This window comes from Macaca mulatta, chromosome 4 (assembly GCF_049350105.2).
Source record: "Macaca mulatta isolate MMU2019108-1 chromosome 4, T2T-MMU8v2.0, whole genome shotgun sequence".
Taxonomy (NCBI): domain Eukaryota; kingdom Metazoa; phylum Chordata; class Mammalia; order Primates; family Cercopithecidae; genus Macaca; species Macaca mulatta.
This window is the reverse complement of record NC_133409.1, coordinates 36,281,268-36,304,922: the sequence shown is the minus strand read 5'-3', so window position 1 is coordinate 36,304,922 and position 23,655 is coordinate 36,281,268. Positions and strand designations below refer to the sequence as shown.

General features: G+C 37.6%; 1 protein-coding gene across 12 annotated transcripts in view; it reads right to left on the bottom strand.

The window, feature by feature from the left end:
- Positions 1-23,655, bottom strand: part of AKAP7 (A-kinase anchoring protein 7) — a 157,436-nt gene that overhangs the window by 30,577 nt on the left and 103,204 nt on the right. For 2 of the 12 annotated variants that reach the window (XM_015137438.3, XM_077999429.1), the window contains exon 1: positions 4,344-4,527. The exons of 8 other annotated variants lie outside the window; for them this stretch is intronic. In XM_015137438.3, the coding sequence (XP_014992924.2) occupies positions 4,344-4,392 (49 nt within the window). In that variant the 5' untranslated portion in view covers positions 4,393-4,527. Of the gene's footprint in view, positions 1-1,848; positions 1,918-4,343; positions 4,528-12,727; positions 12,873-23,655 lie in introns of those variants that run through there. 2 more of the 12 variants (XM_077999428.1, XR_003728798.2) reach the window with 2 other exon arrangements.

The following is a 23,655-nucleotide window of genomic DNA, read 5'->3' as shown; positions in this document are numbered from 1 at the left end:
TTAAATCCACACTGCATACCTCAATTTATGGATTAAAGTAATATCATCAGAAATTATCTCAACATTTGACTCATATTTATAAAATGAGTACTATAAATGGTCCCAGTAATTCATCCCTCACAAAAGACTATACTGACACATATTTCATGTATAAAATTAAAATGTGTCTTATTAAAACACACACTTACTCTAATATTTCATTTTCAGTCATCACAGAGTATCAGGGTTAGAAAGAAACTGAGTTGTCAATGCATTCATTCATTACCAAGTCCATTCTCCCTTTACAACACCCCTAGAAGGTGATGTCCTTACGATATCCCCATCCTATCCTTGAATAATTTCAGTGACAAGAGACTGACTAACTCATGAAGTAGGTCAGTTCATCTTTAGCCATTCAGCTACTTAACTCTATATAAAAGCAATGTACTTCAAAATGGGAAAATCTGCAACAGGAAAAGAGAAAATAGAATGTTTTCTAATTAGTTACAGAAGTATATACATAGTTATTAAGCTTTCTTGTGAGGTTTGCTTAAGGAGATATATAACCCACAGTGGGCCATATGACTCTGCGATATTGACCCCTGTGGGTTATCTGCAATGACATTTCTGTTCATGATGGACATTCCTTTCAGGCAGCTCAATATAAGAAATTAGGTAATTCAAAGAAATCAAGTTCTAGTCAGCAAAAACTATACTGGAAAATATCTATAGTATTTGTTAATCCTATAATATTTACTGTAATTTTTTAATGTTAAGAATGTTCCTATATAAAAAAAGAAAGGTTCTACTCTTCCAAGAAATATGAATTTATTGACAGTGTATTCTACTTACTGTGGTGAAAAAAAAAGTATACAGTTTGGAAAAATGTTTAACTTCCAAGATTTAAACAAAAAGTTGTTTTGTGCTGCACTAATTAATAAATAAGTCATGACAAGCTCTGCTGTATTTGACTATTCAACCCATTGGCAAAATTTCTTGCAATCCCACTACTGGGTATCTATCCACAGAAAAGGAAATCAGTGTATCAAAGGAATACCTGCACCCTGATGTTTGCTGCAGCATTATTCACTAGAGCCAAATACGGAATCAACCTAACTTTCCATCAATGGATGAATGGATGATGAAAGCATGTGGTATATATACTATGGAATACAATTCAGCCATAAAAAAGAATAAAAGCCTGTCACTTTCAGCAACATGGATGGAAACGTAGGTCATTATGGGAAGTGAAATAAGCCAGGCACATAAAGACAAATATTGTATGTTCTCACTCCTACATTGGAGCAAAAAAAAAAAGTGGATCTCATGGAGATAGAGTAGAATGATGGTTACCAGGGCTGGGAAGTTGTCGGGGAGAAAGATGATGAGAGATGAATGGGTACAAACACAGATAGAAGGAATCGGTTCTAATGTTTGACAGCACAGTAATGTGACTATAGTTAAAAACAATTTATTGTACATTCCAAAATAGCTGGAAGAAAGGAGTTGAAATATTCCTGCCACGAGGAAATGATAAATGTTTGAGGTGATGGATAACCTAATTGCCCTGATTTGATCCTTACACATTGTATGCATGTACCAAAATATTGCATGTGCCCCATAAATATGTATTAGATATCAGTTAAAACTGCATAAAATATTTCTGGGTATGCATATAGTTAACTTTCTACAGCTTAGGCTCCCACATGACTAGCTCATTTTAAAAAATCATCACTTGCTATCAATACACTAAAATGGTAGCACTAATAAATCAATTAAATTAGAATTATTTCTATCTATCACCACCACCAAAGGGCAAAAGCAGGATAAAATAGCAGCAGGAGAGGGGAGGGGTCACTTCAATCTTACCACTTGACCAACTGGGTATGTCCTTGCTGTATCTCTGTAGGACTGCAGAGGACAAGCTTTCCAACTCACCTGTAGTTTGAGAATAACACCCACACATTTAAACTTTCACCAAAAACTTATCAAATTATCCATAATTTGGGCTCCCTTCAAGGAAGAACATTCTAGGGCCACCGCCTGTTACAGAATTAGAAGGAGTGGGTATTCACATTTTTGTGCTTTGCTTTTAGTATGTGCTCAAGTAGTATGTTGCTCTGAGTAGGCTAACAAGGCTATTAGGTGATGACACAAAGATAAACAAGACCCAGGAGGTTACTGTACAATCCAGCAGCAAGATCAGGAAAAAGCTGGACCCTCCCAAATGTCTATTATGGATTCTTTCACATTAGCAGCACAACTTACAGACTGGATGCCCACAGTTTGTGCTAATTTATATGCTCCTTGAGGCATGCTGAGCAATAAATTCTCTGCCACTTTTTAAATGTCTCCTTTATAAGTACTGTTAGGTACATATTACCAGAAGGATAGCAGCGCCTGGCACAGAAGCCTCTCTTTAGACCATCCTGTAGCAAAGAAATTAAACACTGCATCAGGAAACAGCTCTACAATGTGCATATGTTTGTGCATGGGGTGTGTGAATGGAGTATGAAGCAGATTAGGAGGAGAAAAACAGTGAAGTAACCACGAAATCAGACAGAAGAAAGAATAATGGGGAGAAAATGGAGAGGACCCAGGGGGCCATCAGGAGTGAATGGGGGTGGGGATGCAAATGCATTTCTTCTAACCATAATTTGCACCTCCAGACTCAGGCTTCACTTCAGATATGGTGTTTTATCTTCATTTTTTCTTAAAGTTTGGAACTTGAGACAGTAAACCCCAAAAGCAGTATATATTACTTCCTGTCCATCAATATTAGGAAGCACCGTATGTAAAACAGAAGACTGTTCTCCAATAGTCCCTGATAATGAAGACAGAAAAGAACAAATTCCTTCTGGAGTTGAAACTTCACTTCTTCAGATGGAGCCAAAAGATGTTTACAGACAGGGGAAGAAGAGAAACAGAACAGGAGAGCAGGCACTCCAAGGGAAAATCCTGAGCAGTGGAATAGAAAGTGAAGAGGGTGGGGAAAGAATTCACTATCCCTGCATCAGCCCATGCCGAGGTTTTTCAGAGAGAAGCGTTCCCCAAGAAAAAATTCAACCAACCCAAATCTTCAGGAACTACAAATAAATCATTCTGACAACCTGAGAAGTCTTGGGCTGCCAAATGAATGCCAATGCTCTTTGTTAGAAGTGAATGATTTTGTTATAAGGTCATCTCAAGTTGTAAGAGCAGGACTGTCACATACTGTACAGTATCCTTTCACAAGTAAAATTTAGAGCACAGTTTATTGGCTCCTTGTTAACAATCAAATGTTCCACAGTTTCCAATGTTTGGAGACTTCAGTGTTTATTCCAAAGGATTCCCCAAAGAGTTACTGTAAAAACCGTCTTATTTCCCAAATGAACAGGTATAGCATATGCATTATTTTTTTAAACAGTCCCTGGCTAGTTTCCTGAAGAACAAGCAGCAGGAAATATAAACCAGATGTAGATCTTTCAGCATCTGAACTAGATATTATGAAATTCTATGGACCTATTTAAATTAGAATCAAGCACTGATATGACACAAATGTGGCTGAAAATTTAGCAAGTATGACTGGAAACATTATATTGAAAAGGAAGTAAAAATTCCCTATTTCGGGGCAACTAGGGTAAGGCAAACTCTATTCGGCATACTAATTAAAATGCCAGTATTCCATTTAACAAAGCTAAAATGTAAGTGAATACACATAAGCCAGTGAAGAACAAAATTCAATGCAAATGTCACCACTTTAAGTTCTCTTCTCTGGGCATAAACAGCTGTGGAATTCAACATTCATGTAGGCAGGTTCAATGGGGTTTCTGCTAGAAGCAAAGCGGCATCACTTGTTTAGAGTGGTCTCATAGGCACACTTGAATCCCTTCCAGGAAGAACAAAGCAGGGGACACATGAAAATATCTGCAAGTGTCTAATATGTGTCATTTTAGAACAAGCTTGACCTCTCTCTCTGTTACCGTTGAGCATTGCTCTGAAAATACGCCAGTTTCAGATAAGAAAATGAAGTCTGGCTTGTACAGTATATCAAATTGAATGCAGTGATTTAAAGAAACTCAAAACTAAACTCTGACTCTAACGTAGTGTGATAAAAATGAGCTGGGAGAATACCAACAGAGGAGAATCAGAAATGAGTTTTCAGGATTTTGTATTTTTAACACAGCCCATCTACTAAGTTGCAGTACTTTTACAGTTAATTTGTAACTACACACCTACCAGTCCCTTTAAGAAACACACATTAAAAATCATAGCTGATTAGTCTGCTATCTTTCCTATTAAAAAAAGAGCAAAACTACCCCTAGAAGACAACCGCACAAAATAGTAAAGCATTTAGGATTCTGCACAGTACAAATCCCACTTACTGATTTTTCCTTCATCTCTTGAGAAAGGAAAGCAGCAAAGCTGGCCCATGGCACTGGTCCTGTCTGTCTTTCCTGGTGTTCTTCTCCGTGAGGACCCCAAATAGAAATTGCAGTTTATAGCACAGTCTGCGAGCACACCCTGCCTTTTTCACTCCACAGAGCAGCACAGGCAGCTTGAAAAGCCAACGCACACGCCGCAGGGGGAGAGAAAGGAGAAGGGAACTTGCTGCCGTGAGCAAAAAAGGCTCCACCTCCAGTCCTCCAGCCTAATGCAACTGCTCTGGGACTGGCATTCAGAGAGGGAAGTGGCTATACACTCCCTAATTCTCTCAAAACTGTGAGTCCCCGGCCGTAGGTCAGTGCCATGTGTGCTGTCTGGCTATCTGCATGTCTTTAAGAATGATAGCCGAGAAAAACCACAATGAGTCCTTTCTCCTACAGACAACTGCAGTAATTACACATGAAAATTCAAACCCGAAAAAAAAAAAAAACAACATATTTTCTGTCTGCTACTTAAAGAGGAAGAGCTTTCTTTTATCCACAAGAGATTGTTGTTTATGAATAGAAAACCCAACAGAGCAGAACACTGGAACCACAACTTGTATGAAGTACCATTAACTACCTAGCAAACTGCATGAACAATAGAAATGATAGGCTAAGTGTGGGGAAAGAGGCGATCGACTGTTATCTGTACGGTACGGCATATCTTTTAAATTCCTGCTTTCTGAGATACTGCCTTATTCCCCTACTAAAGCAGTAATCAATACTATGAATTTTGAAATTATACCATCAAATATGTCAACAGCCTACAAAATTACTCAAATATAGATGCATCACTGACAAAAACATAAAAGACTAGGGCATCTTTCTGAATGAAGCCACAAGGTGATTGAGCAAATTCATGGGCAGGAAAACAACTAATTTTAAGACAGGCTAGATTTTGAACTTTATTCCATGAAATAACAGATTTCATATAATTGTTCAAAATCTGTTATCTTATAGAGATAATAGCCTTAGTTTATGACACTCTAGGAAAGAAAAATTGCCCATAGTGCCAGAAATTCCACCCCAATTCTTTCTTGCTCCTCTATTTACTAGCTAGGCACACCTATTTCCCATGGATTAGAAGGAGAGGGAACATGATGATGCTAAACACCTCAAGTGGTTCTGAACATAGTCCACCTACTTTCATACTCATCCAAACAAAAAGAGCCTGCAGCGTGGAAAAATGAAAATTGTCACTTTTACAAATTATATTTGTTACATTTTAGAAAAAAAACAGTGAAGATGTCGACAAACACTAGTATCTGTTTTCAATGCTTTTTTTTTTTCTGAAAGATAGAATTTTGATAATTTTGATGCAAATATCAAAGAGTATTTGAGAGTGTCATCAAGGAACACAGTTGTTTCTATATGTCACAGGTACATTAATATGCACTTTGACTTCCAAATTAGAAATACTGTGAAGATCTATGGAATAAAAAGCAAAGATCTGACTGATTAAATTAAACTGGCAGGTCTACCCACATAATTAAAATTAACGTTCAGAGATTTATGCCTTTAAATTGCTTTCACTTTTTCAGACTATTTAACATGTAAATATGCTTATTTTACCTTGATTTAAAGAGGACACTCCATTCTATCATACAATGAACATTACAATTTTAAGTAAAATTCCACTTTTATAACCAGTTGTTTCTTCACAGCTTAGTGACTTATAAACAACAACTTTAAACTCTTCCATTATTCCTCCAAATTCACCAGCACATGAGTGAATATAGATGTATGTTTTAAAATATAAAATGATTTTGTATATAAATGTAAAATAGTCCTAAAAGCAATAATATAAACCTTATTAAGACTACAAAGCAAATCAATGGCCTGTAATCCTAAAAATGGTAACATCAGAACCTAGAGCAAAGATTGAACACTGGAGAGGTGACACAGAATGAGGTTCTTCCCAGCCTTACCACTGCCACTAGCCAGCTAGGAAACACCAGACAAACCCTTGGTCTTCTCTGGACCTCTGTTTCTTCATCCAGAAATAAGGCAGTAGGAATATTAGGATCCTCTATAGTACTAGCATTATATGATTTTGTGATCAAAATAACAAAGGAAATAGCCTAACAACCAGTGAACAATTATCCTAAACATTACTTTTTGTGTTCAATGAAGATGTATTTGCAGGGAACGTTCTTCATTGAGGAAAGTAACTCCTGGCATTTCCCACTCACCAGCATCGGTATAGTGATAAAACCTTTAGAGTCAGGAAACCATGGGTTTGAATCCCAGATGTCAGGTATTAACAGTTATGAAACTCATGTCTCCTTGTCGGAGTTTTGATATCTTTATCTGTAAATCAGGTAAGTTCATTATAAAGCTTTTAATTTGGGTTGCAAAATAGTATTTGAGGGGGAGGGGAAGAAGAGAACAGATTGTCTAATGGCTGTATTTATATGCACCTCAGTCTTTCTAGCACCAGGTAGCAATCTTGCCTCCTCCACTTCCAATTTTATGCCCTACTAGCAGCCATCTTGAGTTAATACTTACATATCTAGTCTCCAAACAAAAAGGTCCTCTACTCAAACCAGAGCCCAGGAGGACAATGTTCGTGCAATAAATCCTACCAACTTAACTTTATTATTAATTATTCCCTGTTGGCACTGCTTCTGAAAATGTGCAATTAAGAACAGGTACAGGCACCATGGCTCATACCTATAATGCCAGCACGTTGGGAGGCCAAGGCGAGAGAAGCACTTGAGGCCAGGAGTGTAAGACCAGCCTGGGTAACACAGTGAGACCCCATCTCTACAAAAAAATTTAAAAAATTAGCTGGGCATAGTGGCACATGCCTTAGTCCTAGCTACTCAGAAGGCTGAGGGAGGAGGATTGCTTGAGCCCAGGAGTTCAAGGTTATAGTGAGCTATGATCATACCACTGTACTCCAGCCTGAGTGCAGGGGTGACTAAGTGCAACCCTGACTCTCTAAAAAAATAAAATGAAATATGGCTAGGCGCGGTGGCTCACACCTATCATCCCAGCACTTTGGGAGCACGAGGTGGGTGGGTCACAAGGTCCGGAGTTCAAGACCAGCCTGTCCAACATAGTGAAACCCTGCCTCTATTAAAAATACAAAAATTAACCAGGCATGGTGGTGCACTCCTGTAGTCCCAGCTACTCAGGAGGCTGAGGCAGAAGAATCGCTTGAACCTGGGAGGTGGAGGTTGCAGTGAGCTGAGATCACGCCACTGTACTGCAGCCTGGGTGACAGAGCAATACTCCATCTCAAGGCAGGGGGAAAATATATATATATATATAAAATGTGTCGTTAACTAACAGTATTTATCAAGATATTAACAAACAGTATTTAACAGTACTTATCACGAATGAAGGAAAGCTAGATAATGTTAGAGACTTTTTTCATAAGCATTAAGTGAATTAATCATAATGAAAGACAGAAAACAATGGAGAAATTCAAGACAAGAATTTTAAAACCTAACATTTATTGGACACTTAACACCAGGCACTTGAGTTTACTCATTCATTTAATCTCTAAGACAGCTCTCTGAGGACAGTGGTATTTACTATCCCCATTTTACAGGTGAAAAAAGTGAGCTCAGCAAAGTAACTTGTGTGAAATCTTTCGGAGAGTCTGTGACAATAAGGGGATCTGAAACCAATCTGCCTGGCTCTACAAACCCTAAGCCACTGATCCAGAGTTCTGGATTATTCAACACAATTTGTGTGTAGACTCAGCTATATACGATATGAAACAGCATACCACACTTTCAAAATATTATGCAGAAAAAATGTTACTTAACCAAGCTCTATGGTAGTATGTTCAAAATCTTGCCTTGGTTCCCATGTTTTGCCATCACATCCCTTTATTAATGCTGCTAGAGTAATATAATCCTATTTTAAAACAAAGGACCTAAAGACAGACCCTTTTCGGGGCTGGAGCCTAGCACTGTTGCCTGCAACGTCTTGGAAAAACGACTCAATTGAGAGCACAGAAATAGCAGAATGGCCCCTGAACACGTTCATCTTCCAGGAAAAATAGCAACTTGGACCATTCACAAACATAATCACTGGCAATACTGACGACCATTTATTAGGGAATTAGCACTCTTCTCAGCAGTATATGGAGGTCTACTATAAGATTTAAAAAAGAAGGTTAACCTCGATGAGGAAAAATATCTGATATGATACTATGTTCACAAACTTAAAACCATAACCTTTCCATGCTTTCTTTTCTCTCAGGCCTGGCTATGGACAAATCATGGTTAGGACAGTTGCTTATATCTGCTATCATATTTTGGGTTTTTTATTATAATTGTTTAAAATGGCAGGAATGAAACTATAAAAAGTATGGGGTGGGTGGCAGCTGCCTCTTGTCCATGTACTTAGAACTGTCCACTCTGATTATTGTCTCTAATGGAAAAAGATAATTCTTAACTGTGACCAAAAGCTCTATTCTCTGTTAGTTAGCATCTTTTTCTACCTATAACTGAACATATATATATATTTGGAGTCAAAATAAAAAGCAAATCTTGCTGTAAGATTTTGACTCTACAAACTGTACAAATTACCAATTCTTACCAAAACTGTACAAATTGCCAATTCTTCTGAGGCTTCCAACTCATTAATTAAAGGAAATTTGAGTCTGACAACTTGTAGAGACACATGAGAAAGAAAAAAATAGTAAATATCTTTTATTCAAAAGAGAGAAGAGAAAAGAGGACATTAAATGATGAAGTGTAAAGAAAGAGAAAAACCACTTTATCCTTCCAAATTTTGGAACCAAGCCTTAGGAGACAAGATATACTTTTAAGTACACAAGAGACAATTCAGGAAGATTTCATTACACAGCAGGTAGCCCACTCATGGAAACTGTTATGCCAAGAAATGTCATAGTTCCTGTGAAAATGTATGTAAGCTCAAGAAGTGCTTGACAATTCATGGAAACATAACTCCTGGAAATTGGGATGTTTTGGAATATACTCCAATTTTTATGTTGCCATTGGGTACCAAAAAGACAAACAATTATTCTGGGCCTGAAGAAAATTGGATGGTCATACCCAATATTACATTTTGTTTCTCTGTGTTCTTGTAGTGAAACCCCGTCTCTACTAAAAATACAAAAAAAAAGTATCTGGGCCTGGTGGTGGGCACCTGTAATCCCAGCTACTTGGGAGGCTGAGGCAGGAGAATCACATGAACCTGGGAGGTGGAGGTTGCAGTGACTAGAGATTGCACTACTGCACTCCAGCCCGGGCGACAGTGTAAGACTTCATTTCAAAAAAAAAAAAAAAAAAATTCAGCTCTCAATAATCAATTCACGATAGGCATACATCTATCACCCAGACCCAAAAGATGCTCCTTTATTGCTTAGCCTCTGCTGCACCTTTGTAGTCATTTTGTAACCAAAGAGAAAGATTCTGAAACAACATAATTAAACCATAACTGAAAAACTTTATCTATAAATCTCACTGGTTAAGTCCTATTCTTAATTACCTGCAAAAAGAATCGGCCTTAACTGTGAAATCTGGAAGCCAAGAATCTTTTTTGTTAAACCATTATTCCTACTTTAGTCATATTTTCAACAGACTTTTTACTTCTCTTTACGGTGCTTTTGTTTTTCTCTAAAACTAAAAGTTAGAGGTATTTGTATTTGAAACGGCCATATGCTATACAATTTTAACATGTATAGCAATTGGAAAGAGAATTTTTTTTCTATAAAACAGAAGACAGAAAAGCATAAGGTGCCATATACAGCATATGTACATTTAGGAAAGGGGAAGAAACAAGTAGATACCAAGAGCTACCAAAGAATTCCTTTTTCTTCACCAATCCACGAGTCATTCTAAAATCTCTGCTGATGCGTTTCTGCTTAGTGCCAATTTTCAAATGCCTACTCCATGGTTACTATTCAGTCAGTTATTTTCTATGTGTGTGGCCCAACATTTAACGGCATGTATAGTCAAAGCCTTTTCCCCGAGAAATACGGAGGAAATTTTATCTCCCTGTTTAGAGGACATACAGCAGTAGAGCACTGGATGTAAGAGGCTAAAAGAAGGGCTGACAAGTCCCAGCAGGTATCTGGACACCTCACATTTACAGCATACTCTGCTACCAGTTTAATTCCAGCCACTGTTTATTGAACACATACTACGAGCTAATATGATCATCACATAGCTCCTGTGGTAAAGTTAACTCTTATGTGAAGGGGTGCCGCCAGAATAGGTGAGAGAGCCAGGGCCCAAGGAGGGTACGAGCCCCCCCTCTGAAGTCATGGCCCTAGTGGAGCTGGAAGGAGCCCAGCATTCCCATTGTGTCAAATCACATTGGACAGTTTTATTAACTCAAAACAGTAACAGGAGAACAAAGGTCAGTAACAGGAGAACAAAAGTCAGTAACAGTCATTTATTCTAGACATATACTGTTTAGCCCTGCTTTTTACAGTCTGACCTTTTTTCAAGCATTAATGAAATCACAAAAACTAACATGAGTTACTTTCTCAAAAACAAGTTAAATGTTTGGATGTTAAAACCTTATTTGAAAAAAAAAAAAAAGAAAAGAAAAGAATAATCTACTGACCAGTATTTGTATTATCAGACATGGCTGCTTTCTTAGTCAAGTGCTTTTAATCTTTTAATGTCCTAGACCTTTCAGAGGAGAAACCAACATCCTTCACAAGAAGAAAAGAAACATATTTCAGAAACACCAACAGGGCCCAATGAGAAGATTTTACTTGTAGTTTAACAATATAAACAACAGAAAATTTGGTTCTACAATTTCTAAGTCACCAGAGGTTTTTCACAGGTCCTAATTATTCTTTATGTGGAATGCTCTCAATCTATATTTAGCTCTGAAAGTGGCCCACTGTTTGACCTTGGGCAAGACAACAGTCAGTCACATTTCCTGGTATGTCAAGCTTCAAATAAAAGTACTTTAATAACTCAATATATTATTATTAAAGCTTTTTTTCCTCTGATAACACTTAAAGGGATAAAGAAGAATGAAAGTGAATCCTCGAAATAAAAGAAAATTTATTTATACCAGATAAAATGCTGTTAAATCAAGGCTGCTCTTGGCAGGTCTCAAAATCTGTCATGGTCCACCACGGCCCCGGTTGACATGCCTCCAATAGGCCCTGTCAGTATTCATTCTGATTAGTCTGTTTATGGATCCTTTTAACAACATGTGGTAACTGTCAGAACTGTCGTTTAAATATCCCACTTAACCTATTTTCTGTTCATACATTTCTTAATCCACAACTGAAATGTGTATCTGTTAGGATGCACTCAGCTGCAAATACCAAAAATTCTTGATTCATCTGGCTTAAAAATAAATGTTATTATCTCCTATAGTCCTATAAGCTATGGTAGTGTCACTCTAGAAGTGGTTAATTCAGTCGCTTGACAAGATCATCACGGCTCATCCTCCTAGTGTCCCACGTTCAGCATGTGTACTTACAGTCACCCAGTGTCCAACATGGCTAAGATGGTAGCAAAGTACACCTAACACTTGACAGCTAAAAAATAGTAGTCCCTTCCCTCTAAATCTCTTTTTATCAACTCATTGGGTCCTATTGGCGTTTCTGAAATACGTTTCTTTTCTTCTCGTGAAAGATGTTGGTTTCTCCTCTGAAAGGTCTAGAGAATTAACAGATTAAAGGCACTTAACTTAGAAAGCAGCCATGTCCCATAATACAAATACTAGTCAGTAGATTAAGTATAAGAAAACTGCTGAGGTCCCCAGCAGACTTCTCACATATATTGAAATTGGGTCACACACCACTTCCTTCACTAATCACTAGGAAGAAGAATGGAGCTAATCACCCTCAGAGCAAAAGTCAGGCCCACGTGGCTTGAGGCCCACTGTATCCCAGCCAAAACGAAGAAAATGCGCTCAGAATAGGCAAACTACTAGTGTCTGCTAGTACTCTGTGTTTAGCTTTTAATAAAAATGTGTATCTGCTTTTTGGTCAATTAATATTAAGAAAGTGATTAAAAGGGTCTATAAGTAATTTTATACAGCAAAAAAGGGGGGGAAAAGCCTGAAAAGTAAATCACTGAAAAAGTGTCATGCTAATAAAAAAAAATCTATCACATACATATTAATGTACGCCACACTAATAAACAAAATTGTAATTGCTAAAATACATGGCTGGAGAACAAGTAGCAAAACTATGAAACTGCCTTTCTCTAAACCTTACTACACTAACACTGACTGCTTAGGTAAAAGCTTCCACTGATCATGATCCAAGTTGTTGGCAATGAACATATATTTGGCAGCTATGGTTCTCTGGTACCAAATATAAAACTGTGATGGTCAATTGCAGCTTCCTTTACTCATAGCCAGAATCGAGACAAAATACTCACCTGAATCATTACTCCAGTCAACAGAAGATCAAATAGAACCACAATTCATGAATTGACAAACTGTTGTTTTCTCAGTTGCTCACACTTAGTCCCTTAGGCATTTTATATAAAACATATTACGGTCAGATACAATATCAAAGGATCTCTGTGGGTTAATGAAAAAAGACAGAATTTAAACTTCATAAAGGGAAATAAAATATACTCTGTGTTTCTTTAGTCCTCATTATCTTCATTTCTACCAGAACAAGTTTCTCTGTAGAAGATGCAATCTTGAATTATACAGAGACATTTTAGGCTACTGATGTTCCACAGACCAACAAGAAACAATTAACAAATTTGTCATACGTATGGAAATAATTTCCAAAACCTTTTATCTCTATCATAGCCTCCTGTTTAAGGTCTCCATCCTTTCTGTACAATACATATCTCAGGTAACCAGCTGCAAAGCAAATCTGAAGTTCTAGGTTTCCCAAGTAACCTTCAACTATTTCATTCATACCCATAGCTTGAACTACTAACCTAATGCCACTGAATCCTATAACCGTCATATACATATATATATATATAATCTATGTCCTGGATCTCTCTCCTCAACAAGCCCCTTGGTTGGGCCACAACTGCTTTCATATGCCCAAAATTGAACTCATTATCTTCTTGTCACCAAAGAAGGCTCTTTTATCCTGTACAACCAACTGGTTTAGGGCACTATTGTCTACCTAGCTGTCTAAACCCCAAATCTGGGAGCCAACCTAGGGTTCTCTTCTGTTTTTCAAAATCTATCCAAAACCTTAAAATATTGATTCTCCTGCCTACCAAGATCTGTGATACACACCCGCCCCTCCTTCTCCATCCACTGCAAATGCCAAGTGCAGGCAATTATCATGACCTGACTAGACTACCACTCCTGCCTACTTACTGGTCTTACTGATCTGTTTCCTGCTCCCTCTCAACCATCATGCTTATACCTTACCAGCAGAGTGTCTTTTCTTAAGCACAAATCTAATCATGTCATGTCCAGCTCCAAAAATGTTGATGGCTCCCATTCCCTACAAAATAAGATCTGAACTACTTAAAGACAAGTAATTCATGTGCAGAGTGAATTACTTACACGTCCCTGCACAGACTCCACTGGGTCGCTTATGCTGCTTTCTCAGCCTGGAAAATCTCTTTCATTTGCCCCCCTCCACACTGAACATTCTCATTTTCAGTTCAAAACTTTCCTCTTCTGTGCAGCCTGCCCTGACAATCCCTGGCAGCATTAAAAGCACCCTCACTTGGTTCCCATTAACTTCATTACAGTCATTATCACTTTAAATTGTAATTGTTTGTTTGCATGCCTTCCCACTAGAAAGTAAACTCCGAGAGCATGGCTGTGTTTGCCTACCATCTTTGACCTTCTATACACATCATAATGCTTGGCACTTGGTACCCTCAATAGATACCTGTTCAATAAATTGCACAAATAAATTATAATAGCCAAAATTGAACTGAAAAAGTTTTAAAGTAAAGGAGAAGCCTTTATGTGCACAGTGGTCAGCAATGCTTCAAATGCCAGCAGGGAGCTGTGAATGAATTGGTAACTCAGGCAGTATCAATGAATCCTAAATTCACTCTGCCAGTGTGACAACCAAGACCTATTTACTCACTAATCATACTTCACTACCCCCATTCATATTTTAAGAGTAACTATATAACAATAAAGGATGCAACTGAATTGGATTTTAAAACAGGGCTGGAGATTGATAACTGTGTTACCTCTCTTCCAATTAATCAGATATCCAATAGTAATCAGGGTCTAGCTGTGACAAAAACTAAAATATAATTTAATGCAAAATAGAGGTTTCATGAATTCTAATGATAGAAGAAACTTCATGAGGCAATTCAGACCTCCAGATTAGATAACCTCATAAATGATACAATCTCTTCCATCTGAAAAGATAGTCAGATATTTTACAAATCCCTTAACAACTTGTTCTAGTGTCTTAACAATCCTTTAGAGTTCAAGGTTTTTCCTAATGCCTAGAATAGTGTACTCCTAGTAAGATTAAGGCAAAATGGACATTTTATTTTTCTTAGACTAATCCTACCATAAGTCACTCTTGAGCCTTGTTTGTCCTGGGCTTAAGAATTCTATATACAATTTGTAGCAATTCTACAACAATAATAATAGGCATCAGTTAATGAACATTGAGTATGTCCAGGCATGATGCTAAGAGATTTGCATGCATGATCTTATTCAGTCCTCATGAACTAACAACTATTATTATCCCCATTTTATAGAAGTGGTAACTGGGTTTCGAGTCATTAAAAATGTGCAAAAAGTTGCGCAACTAAAAACTGGGAAGTGGCAGTGACCATTAGAACAAGGTCTGTCTGATTGTAGGAACTTCTGGTCGCTATGTTTTCCTCTGTAGTTTGAACTCTTTCTCTGTCTCTTTCTACTATTCTACATCCTCTCCAATGGCTCTATGTGTCACTGAAACGGAGAAGAATTTAATGAGTTTTATAAGTTTGTCTATTGTGATTTCACCACATTAGCAAGTTTTTAAAAATAACACTATATTATATAGATTTGCCAACTTTGTTTTTCCAGTCAAAAAAATTAAACCAAGTTTTTATCTTCACCTAGGTATTTATATATATAACTTATGTATACAATTTTTTTTTTTTTTTTTTTTGAGACGGAGTCTGGCTCTGCTGCCCAGGCTGGAGTGCAGTGGCCGGATCTCAGCTCACTGCAAGCTCTGCCTCCCGGGTTTACGCCATTCTCCTGCCTCAGCCTCCCGAGTAGCTGGGACTACAGGCGCCTGCCACCTCGCCCGGCTAGTGTTTTTTTTGTACTTTTTAGTAGAGACGGGGTTTCACCGTGTTAGCCAGGATGGTCTCGATCTCCTGACCTCGTGATCCACCCGTCTCGGCCTCCCAAAGTGCTGGGATTACAGGCTTGAGCCACCGCACCCGGCCATGTATACAATATTTTATATTGTATAAAATTTTTATAAAATATTTATTTTATTTATATACAATACAAAATAAATTTATATTTAATAATTACAATTTTATTAAATTTGTATTTAATAAAATACAATTTTATTACATTTGTATTTAATAAAATACAATATAAATATTTTATTTATATTGTATTTTATATTGTATATGTAAGTTATATATATATACACACACACACACATATAAGCATCTTTACTTTTGAAATGCACCAGTGTTGATCACATGCCAATTTAAGGAAAGCATTAGGAATAATGCAAATCTTTAATAACTAGAAAACTGATGTTCTGATGTTAGGAAAGAATACCACTGCAGTAAGTATTCTATATGACTAGCACTGCTATCAATATGAATAAGTAACATTTTCTTTTTTCTTTTTTTGAGACAGTCTCGCTTTGTCCCTCAAACTGGAGTGCAGTGGGGTAATCTCAGCTCATGCAACCTCTACCTCCCAGGTTCAAGTGATTCTCCTGCTTCAGGCTCCCAAGTAGCTGGGATTGCCTGGCTAATTTTTTTCATATTTTTAGTAGATACAGGGTTTCACCATGTTGACCAGGCTGGTTCTTTTTTTTTCTTTTTTTTTTTTTTGAGACGGAGTCTCGCTCTGCCGCCCAGGCTGGAGTGCAGTGGCCGGATCTCAGCTCACTGCAAGCTCCGCCTCCCGGGTTCACGCCATTCTCCTGCCTCAGCCTCTCGAGTAGCTGGGACTACAGGCGCCGCCACCTCGCCCGGCTAGTTTTTTGTATTTTTAAAGTAGAGACGGGGTTTCACCGTGTCAGCCAGGATGGTCTCGATCTCCTGACCTCGTGATCCGCCCGTCTCGGCCTCCCAAAGTGCTGGGATTACAGGCTTGAGCCACCGCGCCCGGCCCAGGCTGGTTCTTAACTCCTGACCTCGACCTCCCAAGGTGCTGGGATTACAGGTGTGAGCCACCGCCCGGTCACTAGTGATTTCATAACACCGTATGTCAAGCACTGTGGTAAGCACTTTTAAAACATTAATAAACACTGATTAATGTGGTGAAAAATATGTTCAGAGGCAATGAGGCAATGTCATGGACTAGGTAGCCATAACTTTTGGCAACTAATAATTCATTATTATGTTAATGGCTTTGTTTGACCAGACTCTGCACTCTAAGAATTTCATTCAAATGGTTTTATTTTTCCTGTTTATTTGGAAATCAGTATTTACCTTCATATTTTTTAGAATAAACTTCCAACTGAAGGCTCCACAAATAACTCATGAAATACCTTACTACTGCATCATTTTGGTAGTGATGCTTAATTTTCCAGATAGTTAAATTTACCACTTAGCACTGCCCCTTTAATATGCAGGGTTCCTAAGATGTCTAATATAAATCATAAGGTTTGAAACCAACAGATGGTTGGATTTTCAAAATAGCCTGAGCCACAGCTGCCACTTTGTGTTAGTATCCAGATTAATAGCTGATATACCAGTTAAAATACAGTGAGCCATCACTAAGATTAATTTTCTCAGTTATTTATCCCAAAGCTTCGTCTAACTTTGGCAGATATAAAGAAGTAAGCTGAGAGTTCCAATTATTAGTTGCTTTTCATTTTTATTAGGGGCATATAACAACAAATTTTAAACATTTTCTTTTTAGAAGGCATGTTTCATCAAAGAAACATATAAAGGGGACACAGGATACAAAAACAAGATTGGAATTAAAATAGCATGTCAAAGGTTCCACTTTTTCAAGAACATTATACTTTTTTAGGTAGGGTGACCTAAGTCCCAGTTAAGCCAGGATAGTCTTGGTTTTCCTCTTTTATCCCAGCCTAGTAAGTAACAGATCCCCTTTTATACTTACAAGTATACCATTTAGATGATAAATCATATGGTCACCCAATTTGTATGTCATAAAATAAGGAAATACCTTGTAGTCAGCTCTTATTAAATAAATTACTCCATAATTTTAACAGAGAAAATTTTGAACTGCTAACTTTTCAAGTGAAAAAAAAGTGTACAGTTCTCTCAGATAATAAACAGTTTTTTCTTTTTTTTTTTTTTTTTTTTTGAGATGGAGTCTGGCTCTGTCGCCCAGGCTGGAGTGCAGTGGCCGGATCTCAGCTCACTGCAAGCTCTGCCTCCCGGGTTTACGCCATTCTCCCGCCTCAGCCTCCCGAGTAGCTGGGACTACAGGCGCCCGCCACCTCCCCCGGTTAGTTTTTTGTATTTTTTAGTAGAGACGGGGTTTCACCGTGTTAGCCAGGATGGTCTCGATCTCCTGACCTCGTGATCTGCCCGTCTCGGCCTCCCAAAGTGCTGGGATTACAGGCTTGAGCCACCGCACCCGGCCAATAAAGTTTTTTCACTGTTCCCTCTTCTAAAATGCTTGAAATAAATTCCTCTTAATTGGTCTAAGTAGAGATAAAATTTTCTTAATCACATCGCTGTTAGCCTGTGTAAAGAAAGAAGAAGAAAAAAAGGCAAATGTTTTGGTCCTACCTATCATGCAAGAGACATTTCTGTATTACATCATATCTATTTCACATGATAATGATTTTTAAATGAGTCATTTCACATAGATATGATCCTGTCTGTCTGGGGTGGTTTTATACTTGTTACATTTTTGCCACATAATGCTCAAATGGAAATTAAAGGAGGAGAAAAAATTAGAGAGTTATCAAACCAATTCATATTTGACATGGAGACAGCCTAATAGCCATCAAAATTAATTTATTCAAAGAAAGTGTTGAAAATATTGCTCAAAATTAAGTTAACTATCTACAGATTACATTTTTTCATGGTTTCCTTGGACCCATGAACTAAAGCAGAGGTTTCTTTTAACGTTTTTGACCTCAGGACTCCTTTATACTCTTCAGAATGACTGGCAACACCCCTACCCACCCACCTAGAGCTTTAGTTTGTGTGGGTTATATTCATAAACATTTATTAAATTAAGATAATCGTGGATATGCTTTGATACGATACCAAAACATGGTAAGTTATAGTTTCTTCAAGTTTAGTTGCAATGTAGAATCTTAAAACATACCAAAGAACTTTTTATACTCTACATTCAGATCTATTGATCTAACTTGAATTTTTAATGGATCTTTCTCCATGCATGACTTTGTAGTAACATGTATACCATAAAAATTCTAGAAGAAAACCTAGGAAATACCCTTCTCGACATTGGCCTTGGCAAAGAATTTTTGGCTAAGTCCCCAAATGCGATTGCAACAAAAACAAAAATTGACCAGTGGGGACCTAATTAAATAGCTTCTGCACAACAAAAACTATCAACAGAGTAAATAGACAACCTACAGAATAGGAGAAAATATTTGCAAACTATGTATCCAACAAAGGTCTAATTTCCAGAAATTGTAAGGAATTTAAATCAACATGTAAAAGAAAAAAACCCATTAAAAAATGGGCAAAGGACATGAACAGATACTTCTCAAAAGAAGACATACAAGTGACCAACAAATACATGAAAAAATGCTCCACATTAGTGATCATCAGAGAAATGCAAATCAAAACTGCAATGAGATATCATCTTGTACTAGTCAGAATATCTATTAATAAAAAGTCAAAAAAACAACAGATGCTGCTAAGGCTGCAGAGAAAAGGGAACACTTACATACTTTTGGTGAGAATGTGAATTAGTTTTGCCACTGTGGAAAGCAGTTCGGAGATTTCTCAAAGAATTTAAAACAGAGCTACCATTCAACCCAGAAATTCCATTACTGGGTATATACCCAAAGGAAAATAAATTGTTCTACCTACAAGACACATGCACTCGTATGTTCATCACTGTGCTTGCTATTCACAATAGCAAAGACATGGAATCAACCTAGGTACACATCAATGGTGAACTGGATTAAGAAAATGGGATACATATACATCATGGAATACTACACAGACATAAAAAAGAACAAAACCATGTCCTTTGCAGCAACATTAAAAACACATTAATTAATATCACCCCCATCTCCTTAGAATAGTCTTTAAGCATGGCTTGGCAAAGGACATAAGGAAACTTTGGGGAGTAATGTAAAGTTCAGCATCTTGAAGGCAATAATGATTTCACAGGCTATGGATATATGTAAAAACTCATCTAGTTGTATACTTTTAAGTATGTGCAGGTTTTGCATATAAGTTATACCTCATAGAGAATGTGACAGATAAAAACAAACTGGGAGGCCAGGCATGGTGGCTCATGCCTGTAATCTCAGCACTTTGGGAGGCCAAGGCGGTTGGATGACTTGAGGTCAGGAATTCAAGAACAGCCTGGCCAAGGTGGTGAAACCCTGTCTCTGCTAAAAATACAAAAATTAGCCAGGTACTGTGGTAGGCGCCTATAATCCCAGCTACTTGGGAGGCTGAGGCAGGAGAATCACTTGAACCTAGGAGGTGGAGGTTGCAGTGAGCCAAGATTGCACCACTGCACTCCAGCCTGGGCAACACAACGAGACTCCATCTCAAAAAACAAAAAACTGGGAAAATGAAGTTCATTAACCTACTGTGTGCTTTGTCAAGCAACTGATAATATATGCGAGTTTTCCAAAATTTCTATTTTTGCTTGAAAGCTTGAATTTTATGATTAGCAGTAAATAATGTTAGTTGTTGTACTCGCTGTGACAAGTTTACTTGTTTATTTGCAAGAAAATGCCTGTCAACACCCAAGTATGAAAACAATAGTTTGTCCTTCAATCATTCTTCAAGAAAAAGTGGTGTTCCATGGACGAAAGTGGCTACTTTAGCTCACAGCTTAAACAATCATATAAACACGTTTCTTTGGGTCAGCCTACTTCAATATGCAACAAAAGTGCCTCATGCATACCTCCCATTTTTGTTACACAGAATATTAAAAATATATATACTTAGAACTTGAGATTAAACACAATTAGCAATTTTTACTACTCAGCAAGAACATTCTTATAAGAAACTGCCTTTAAAATTTTTTTTTCTAGTTGCAACTGTCGAGATTTATACTGGTCATACACAGTTTTACTCACCATTGCTTTTGCATCTAAATGTTAACCCAGTGGAAAAGACAAATAATGTCTTATTATTTTTACAAAAATAGTTTTGTCCTCGCTGACCCCCTAAAAGTATCTAAAGGACCACCAGACCCATGGACCAAATTCTAAGAACGGGTGAATCTAAAGCATATTTTAAAAGAATTTAAAACCCAGGCCGGGCACGGTGGCTCACACCTGTAATCCCAGCACTTTGGGAGGCCGAGGCAAGAGGACCACTTGAGCCCAGGAGTTTAAGACCAGCCTGGACATAGGGAGACCACGTCTCTACAAAAAATAAAAATAAAAAATAAAGTAAAACCCAACAAAAGTATAGCCTTGTAAATGATTAGAATACTAAATCATGTATAAGATAAGCACAATGAGGCACATTTTCCTACTGCAAAAAGCAAATTAAAAAAAAGGAAGGCATTCATGCACATATCTACTGCCAATGCCCCTCTCCACTAAGTGAGCATATGGCATTTAAGCAATACACACATTTTCAAATTCAACATTTTCAAATTTTATTATTTATCAAAGGTCCAGGTTTAAGGATTCTAGAAAGCTCAAAACCTTTTTTTCTTAGCTATGCCTTTCACCCAATGAAAAAATTAATTTCCTTCTCCTCTTATGCCTTCCTGCAGCATCAAACAATGGTTACTATCTTCCATAAAGGAGATCCCCATGCCTACATACTAAAACTGGGCAACATCCATCCAGATGTGGGCAACTCATCTCTGCCCTGGCCCCTAAGGGTAAAGGAGCACTGAAGATAAAGACGTCAGAGTCAGAGATGAGGGTCTCCTCAGTCAAAAGGGACTCCAACCTCAGAAGCAAGGAAAAAGGTCTTTTCTTTTTGGCTGAACTACTGCCCTCATATTACTAGAAATGCCTGGGTGAACCATGACAAGCCTTTTAAGACTAACAAGCCTTTTAAGACTGATCTAGGCTGTCTGAGTGTCTTAAGGGTAATTCTCAAAAAGCAAGGACATCTGAAGAATAAATTCATTGACTCTACTCACTCAGAATTATCCTTAGTGTTCAGCCCATAAAGTCTGAGCATGATATCCTGTTGTTCTGGCCTATTTAGAATTGGATACGTTCTGACTAAACTACAGCTATATGGCACTAACTTATCTAGAACTCTTTCCTGGTCTATCACCATGTCAACGGAGATCTTTGCTTCTTCCATTTAGCTTATGCTTGGCCCAACCCCATCCTCCTCCCGGCCTCTTATGCTACAGTCTCAAATTAATTAAAGGTCTTATCTTTAGGACTCAGTCCTGTGGTGTTATGTAGAGTATTAAACATCATCTTTTTTTAGTGTATGTGTTGCTGAAGCGAGCACAACATCATTCTCTTTTTATCTCACATTTATCTACTCAGTATTACACATTCACTGCCTTAGTGCATGTAGCTATGTCCATCCGCTCACCAACTCCTCATACCCGCAAACCTAGCAACCTCCCACTCTGCAGCTTCCTCAGCTAACTCAACCATAGGTTCAATCAAAATGTTGTCTATCACTATTAATGCCTCCACCCTGCCTCCCAATCCATTACTTCTCTTTCATTGTATCAGGTTGGTGCAAAAGTAATTGTGGTCTTTACCATTAAAGCAATGAAGTCAATTGCTCCAGAAAGTCTCCTTTCTCTATTAACTATCGCTCTGCTCCTCAATCTCATCCCATTCAGCTGAATTCTGCTACTCCCCTATCCCCCTACTCTCCTACTAAACAGTAAAATTATAAGCTTCCACTGTGTCCTATCAAATCCCATTATTGTTATAGACAAGTCCTATTCATCTATTCCTCCTCCATTTCTCAGACATAGTCTTTGCTGTCCAGTGATTCTGTATCACTCTTAAGGACTATGTCTTATACTTCTCTGTATCACATGATACCAAAGAGAGAAGTAGGCACATTGTACATGTTCAATAACATTCATTAATGTTGAATAATAATTATTAAGCAAAGAAACAGTGTTCTCAGAAAATAATTCTGTTTCTATCTCTGCTTGTAGAAGTTATAAATACACTGGACTGCAAACAAACAAACAAAAAATTCTAGACCCTTCCAAATTCCCCACTGCCTCCTGTAAGATATGTCTGACAGCTGAAAGTAAACTAGTCTTTGCAAGCACTAAATTGCTCATCAATCTTACAAAAGGTGTCATTTAGTCAATTACATTCCCAAGGGAAATATAAATGGAACATAGCTGCCTGAGAAAAATTAATTCACCCAACTCGAGTAAGTAGCTCACAGAGAACAGCTTTCATAATCCTAAAATATTTCATTCCTGAACCATATTTCGTTCCTGGTTTTTACCAAAAAGAAGTAGGGTTTTCATTTTTTTATTAATTATTTGAATTTTAACTGATTAGTGCAGTGTGGTTTGACAAGTAGGTATGATATCACCCAAAGCTTTCAGCATGAAACAACTAAAACGTACCTTTTCTTATATCTGAAAATATGAATGTTGCCACCATATCCTACCAAATTCTCCTAATACTCCACATAAAGGTATACAATGGCAGAAGATAAAGAGGAAAATGTTCACCATAGAAATGTAAAGTAGGCAACAGCTGGCAAGAGGTACAAACTCAGATGCCCTCAGGAGTCAAGTAGGCAGTGTAAAGGTAAACAGATTTGTACAAGAACAACAGTTTGGTAAACAGGATAATAAAAGATAGCTATGCTCAAGGTCACAATGCCTATTACTCCATCCAGGAAATTGTAGTGCCATGCAAGAATGTGAGACCAATGTGGTAATGTGGGCACCTCTTCTGATTGTTCAGAAGAAAGTAGAAATCCAGATTTAATATAAGATCACACTAGTATCAGCAAGTAATTCAAATTATAAAAAAAGAACAAAAACCCCTGTTCCAATCAAGTACATGTAGGGCTGCTAATCTGTGATTTCTGAGACACAAAGA